Source organism: Perca fluviatilis, chromosome 2 (assembly GCF_010015445.1).
Source record: "Perca fluviatilis chromosome 2, GENO_Pfluv_1.0, whole genome shotgun sequence".
NCBI lineage: Eukaryota > Metazoa > Chordata > Actinopteri > Perciformes > Percidae > Perca > Perca fluviatilis.
In genome coordinates this window covers 45,315,192-45,321,215 of record NC_053113.1, presented here as the reverse complement: position 1 = coordinate 45,321,215, position 6,024 = coordinate 45,315,192, and the positions used below count along the sequence as shown (strand labels likewise).

The window sequence follows — 6,024 nt, the reverse complement described above, 5'->3', positions numbered from 1 at the left end:
TGCCAACGTTCTCCAAGGAAATACGCTGGGGAAAAAGCATAAGGACTCCGGGGAGTAAACTCCCCAGAAGCTAGGATTAGTAACAAGCATTTCTGGGACGGGCTGCACACAAATAGTAATAGTAATAGTAACAGTAATAGAAACAGTAATAGAAAGGGAGGAGAGAGCGCTCAGTGTGTCAAAGGAAGGAAGTCCCCCGGCAGTCTAGAACTATAACAGCGTAACTATAACAGGTAACTAAGAGAGACAGGTCATAAGGAGAGGTAGCTTTTTCGGGCTTAGAACTCTCCCCCTGCCGGATCTGGCTTGGCTGGCCTGCCTCCCTCTACTTTGTTATGTATTATTAATCTAACAATTATGAAGAGAAGCAGTTGGGCCAGTTAGGTGAACACTGCAACTCCTCACTCCCTAACTATAAGCTTTATCAAATAGGAGAGTTTTAAGTTCATTCTTGAATGAGGTGACAGTTTCTGCCCCCCGAACCCAGATCGGGAGCTGGTTCCATAGGAGAGGAGCCTGATAACTGAAGGCTCTAGCTCCCATTCTACTTTTAGAGACTCTAGGTACCACCAGTAACTCTGCATTCTGGGAGCGCAGTGCTCTAGTAGGACAATAGGGTATTAGGAGCTCTTCTAGATATGATGGTGCTAGACCATTTAGAGCTTTTGTATTACTTTGCCAAATCATCTGTGGTAAGTTTACAAAAATCTTTATTGAAAATGAGTGTAGGAAGTTAAGAGAGGGCAGCATAAAATGGCACCTTTGGTATCAAAAGTAAATACTTGTTAAATAATTGTGATTACCATGAAACCTTGATGTTAGCCCTTTTAGAGACAATGTTATGGCATATTTTATGGGACAATGTATAATTTGCTATTTAAATCTTTTATTTAGAAAGTGATCTAAATACATATTGTCAGAATGGTGCTTTAACAGCAGTTGAGGCTAGATGGGAAACAGCTACGATGACGACAGTTAAGTTTAGGCACCAAAACGAATTAAAACTCTAGAGAAACGAAACACGTGTTTTCCTGGGTGAAAGTATAACAAATATATTATTATATTAGTCTAGATTTTGTGTTGTGAAGAAGGGATACATAGCTCACAAGTGTGTGAAAAATAATGAATTTTCTTAATAAATAAATGTTACTCTTGGCTCAATTGTTCAGTGTCTTTGGGTTCAAATAACATCATAAACCCATAGGCATCCAAAAATTGAGAAAGGCTAACAAAGAAAACTTTTAAACTGAAACAGGGTGCATTGGACATCCTGTTGTGCGTGCAAGCACCTTTTTATAACCACGGGTTTACAGACATGTCTCTACTGATTGGATATCACCTGGAACACAGCCAATAATCAAGAGACACACCCACCAAAAGAGAGAAAACATAATTCCAGCCGTAGCACGCCGTTTCCAGGAAATGTGCTGTTTTGAGATTGAACGTGCCTGAGGGGAAGCCCACAGTCTCAGACTTTAAAGCGCCATTGTGTAGTGTTTTGAGTTGATTCTTAGCAAAAAAAAAAACTTTGTTCTTTCACAAATATGTGCTCATTCATGTGTAATTACTTCCACCAACTAATCAAAGTATTCTGGTAAGCGTAGAATCTAACATTCAGAATCATTCAAAATACATACGAGGAAGTCACTCGTATATATTCCGCCATGTTGCACCCCCATCTTTAAAATACATTAGCCAAAGAGCCTTTTGCGCTTTTACACTCAGTGGCCCTGTGACGAATGCCAGGGGGAGATTACACGTGACTGCCGGCATGATTTGAAAGCCTGTTGAAGATGGGAGGATCACTTTACTAACATTAGCTTGCATTCGTTTGGGAACCTGATAGCTGATGCTAGCTATGAAATGGTACCAAAATAACGAAAATGTAAAACTATTATTACACTGGAAGGAACACTCACAGACAAAGTCGTTCTTCTTGGAATGATACGGCCACCGTTGGAGTTAAAACACGCTCGGAATGGGAGGGGCTAGAAAGTAATATTCAGTTGGTTGTCATATACAATTTCACCGCTAGTTGGGAGAAACCAAAGCCGGTCTACGGAAAGCCGTTCCACTCCCTATTCAACCCCATTGTACCGTATTTGGTTGCAGTTCCACCAGAGTTCCACTGGGGGTGATCGCGGTCCAGTGCAAAATGAATGGGACTCTATGGAGCTAGACGGCTAAATGTGTCTCTTTCGCCCGATTGTCGTTGAGAAACCTCAGATTTGATTGTAGTTTTTGCAAGTTCAACATCGATTATAGGTCGAAAGTTGAATGAACGAGTACTTATGTCCTTTTGATTTCTTACAGGGTGAGTCGTTGCAGCCCATAACACGCTAGCATTCTGCTAATGAATGCTGATTGGTCAGTGAAGGAGTGATTACGATCGGAGATCCCGCTTGACGGCATCCGAAGCAGAGCCTGAATGTCAGAGTGAATATTTCGGCGTGGTCTTTAAAACATCAGCAAACCTCTTTCTAGCACATGTATTAACAGGGAGAGTCTAACCTGTCAGCTGTGTTGTCGATGCCTCGAGAGAACAAAGGAAGTGACTCAGAGCTTGCCGTAAAGCAGTATCTCTGGCCGTATATGTGTATGACGTCATTGACATTTTAAAAGGCTTTTTAGAACAAAAAAACGACTTTAAAAAAATCTATCACCCAGCAGTGTGTATTTCCTTAGCCTCCCCTTTCGAATGCAACATTCAAATTACTAGACAAAAAATTATATCCTGAGAAAAGTGGATTTTGAGGGGTATAGCTCCATAGAATCCCATTCATTCTGCACTGGCCTGTGAGCGCCCCCTATATGGAACTCTGGTGGTACTGCAACCAGTTCAGAAGCAAGTAACGAGGAGTAACGAGGGAGTGGAACTTCTTCCTATATTAGAAATTCTTTGGAGAAACTTAAACATCTTACACAATGTAGCTTTAAAAAGCACTGGTTTAAGCTTTTACGTTTTTCTACATTAGTCCTTAGTATAGACCACAGTAGGATAATTATCTCGAAATCTATCTACATGATCAAAAGTTTTTATTTTTTTATTTTCAGAATAGCTTTTAATGTGTTATAGTGTGCTATTTTCTATAATAATTTGAACTTCTGTAAATTGTCTTTGAGTACCCTGAAGACCTAAGACGTCTTAGAAAAAAACCCTCAAAAACGCGACAAAAACGTCCAAATAGGTGACAAAAACTTTTAAAAAAGTAAACAAAATGTCCAAAAAAGTCAGAGGAGTTATCAAACATTTTACACTTAAAATGTTTGCTTATTCCTCTTTTATTAATTGGGACTACATGAGGATTCTGAATGTCAGATTTTACATAGAATTGATTTCCCCACAGCTATAAAAACTCTGCACAGACTAAACCACGTTGAATGTTTATAGTGTTTATGGGGGATGACTATTACATTGATTCATTATTGTCATGTAGAATGTATGAATGAATGTGTTTTTAACTTGCAACACATTACAGGAGCATCACTACGAATTCCGTTGTACGTTTTGAATGATACAATGACAATAAAGGCATGCTATTCTATTTTATAAATCAGTGGTTCTGAACTTGCGCCTCACGCCAACTGCTATAATTATGATGAATCATATTCCTCTATATCTGTATCAGTGTCTCTGTGTCCCAACCTGCAGCGGCAGTTGGCCGCCCACCAAAAGTCAGATTCTGTCCGAGGTTTCTGCCTGTAAAAACGAAGTTTTTCCTCGCCACTGTCGCACCAAATGCTTGCTCTTGGGGGGGATTGTTGGGTCTCTGTAAATTATAGAAAATTATAGAGTGTAGTCTAGACCTACTCTATCTGTAAAGTGTCCTGAGGTTACTCCTGTTGTGATATTTAACATTACCTGCCGCCAAATTATTAGGTTTTTAAAAGTCTTTTCAGAAATTAAAATGTCTTAACATGAATCCAACGTATTATTAGTAAATTTAAATCAGCCTATTTGTGGAAAAAAATCTACAGATACAGTTCATCCTAAGGGTTCACTGTGCCACATGTATGTTTAACATTAAAGCGTAATTTATTAAATCATTCCAACAATTATTATTTTAATAGCTTAGTATTCTATGCACTAAAAAGGTATGGATAAAGGCTTTAGGCTGTCCTACATGTTTTGTAGGCCCAGTTTAATATGCAACTTTATTTATTTGATATATGTAGTAGGGGGTCCCCAATCTCTCTCTCTGTTAAGGGTTTCTTGGCTTAACCCTTGTGTTGTCTTCCTCCCGTCGTCTTCCTTGTGTTGTCTTCCTCCCGTCGAACTTGTCTCCTGGGTGGAATTGAGAATTAATACTTTTTTTATGTCGCTTTTTTATGCTTTTGGCGCTTTTTTACAAGTTTTTCTCACTTTATCCGACCCTTTGTTTTCCCTACCACCAGTATACACACCACTAACACCAACTTGTAACCACAGGTTTTACACTTATTCTTGGAATTCATGGTCAATAAATCTCATTTACCCTCAAGATCAGAGGGTGTTGAATAGATAATCACAGACAGGTTTATGTCAAGCTTTATTCAGTATACTGTTTTAAAAACCATTTAAACATTTTTTTTTTTTAAATGCTATAAAATAGAATAAAACATCTCATTTGGTTGAAAGAAACCCATATTTCTGATTCAAAAGGCTTTGAAATTTTAGTCATCAGATTCATCTACCAACCCTTATAGAACTGGCTCAGATTTGCCTCGGACCAGCTCTTAGTTATGCTGTTTTAGTTCTAGACTGCCGTTGACACACTGAGCTCCTCTCTCTTTCCATCTGTGTGCATTCATGTCCCAGATAGGCTTGTTACTAACTTAGCTCTGAGGAGCGTATTCCCCGGAGCCCTTATGTTTTCTTGCCTCGCGGTTTTCCTTGGATCAGGGTGGCACCTAAATCCTGGTTGCAGCTGCCACTGTGGTCCTGCTCTGCGCCCTGCTCCGCCCTACTACGCCCTGCAACGCCCTACTACACCCTGAACTTCTACAACTATTATTTCTAGTCATAGTTCCATTATCTTTCAATCAATCAGACTTTATTTATATAGCACTTTTCATACATAAAAATGTAGCACAAAGTGCTTCACTGTTGAATTACTGGAATTGTCTCTGTAAATTTTAGTGTGGTCTATACCTACTTTATCTGTTAAGTGTTTTGAAATAACTCCTGTTATGATTTAATAGGCCACTATAAATAAAATTGAATTGAACTGAAACAAAGACAACACGAGGGTTAAAAAAACAAACGCTGAAGACCCCTGTTTCCAATTCGAATGTTTTTAGTTTGGTATGTGCCAAACTTTGAGCTTCATGCGCTTCCCGTGTGTTCCGCCGGCAGACGCTAGGAGCTGTCCGTCGTGCTGAAAGCCTGAAGAACAGCCTCCCAGCACAGAGCAGAGCCAGAGCAGCGTCAGCGGCTCTACAGTCCGCAGGCTTCAGCCACTGGAGTCCCACATCTCCGTAGTCTGTAGACTGTAGTCGTGTTGGCGGACCGACACTAAGAGTCCATCGTCTCTGTCAATGAGTCCATTCAGACAGCGGACCCGGGCTGGAGTCACCGAGAGCAGCGCTCGGTGTGTGTAGTCGGTGTTCGGCGGAGCTCTCCGTGTCTCAGTCCGCCAAGAGGAAAAGTGTTGATCCCAAGGACGTTCGCTACCCAAATCTTGAGAAGCGTAAAACAGAGGGGGGGTGGGTAGGGGGGAAACATGATGAATGCGATCAGAGATTATTTCCCTCTCCTGCTTGTTTTTGGGGCGGCGGTGACGGACATGGGCGCTAAAGGTAAGAATTGTCAAAAATATTTACTCCCTGTTTTTGTTTTTTACTGTTTAGTGTTGAGAGTGTTCAGAAAAGCTTTCAGCCCTCGACCTATTTACTCCGAAACGAGATGTTTATGTTGTGGGCTTTTAGTCTTATTTTCGCCCGGGAAGCTTTGCGTTTTCACCGTTTTCTTTTGTCAGTCCCTCCATGTGCTCACACGGCTGCTCTTGCTATGAAAACACACTCCTTAATCTAACGAACACTTGA

General features: G+C 40.5%; 1 protein-coding gene across 3 annotated transcripts in view; it reads left to right on the top strand.

The window, feature by feature from the left end:
• The first annotated feature begins 5,348 nt into the window (after positions 1–5,348).
• The window catches only part of sez6b (seizure related 6 homolog b), a 327,905-nt gene continuing 327,229 nt past the window's right edge, over positions 5,349–6,024 (top strand). For all 3 annotated transcript variants that reach the window (XM_039778005.1, XM_039777999.1, XM_039777990.1), the window contains exon 1: positions 5,349–5,778. In XM_039778005.1, the coding sequence (XP_039633939.1) occupies positions 5,703–5,778 (76 nt within the window). In that variant the 5' untranslated portion in view covers positions 5,349–5,702. The remainder of the gene's footprint in view (positions 5,779–6,024) is intronic.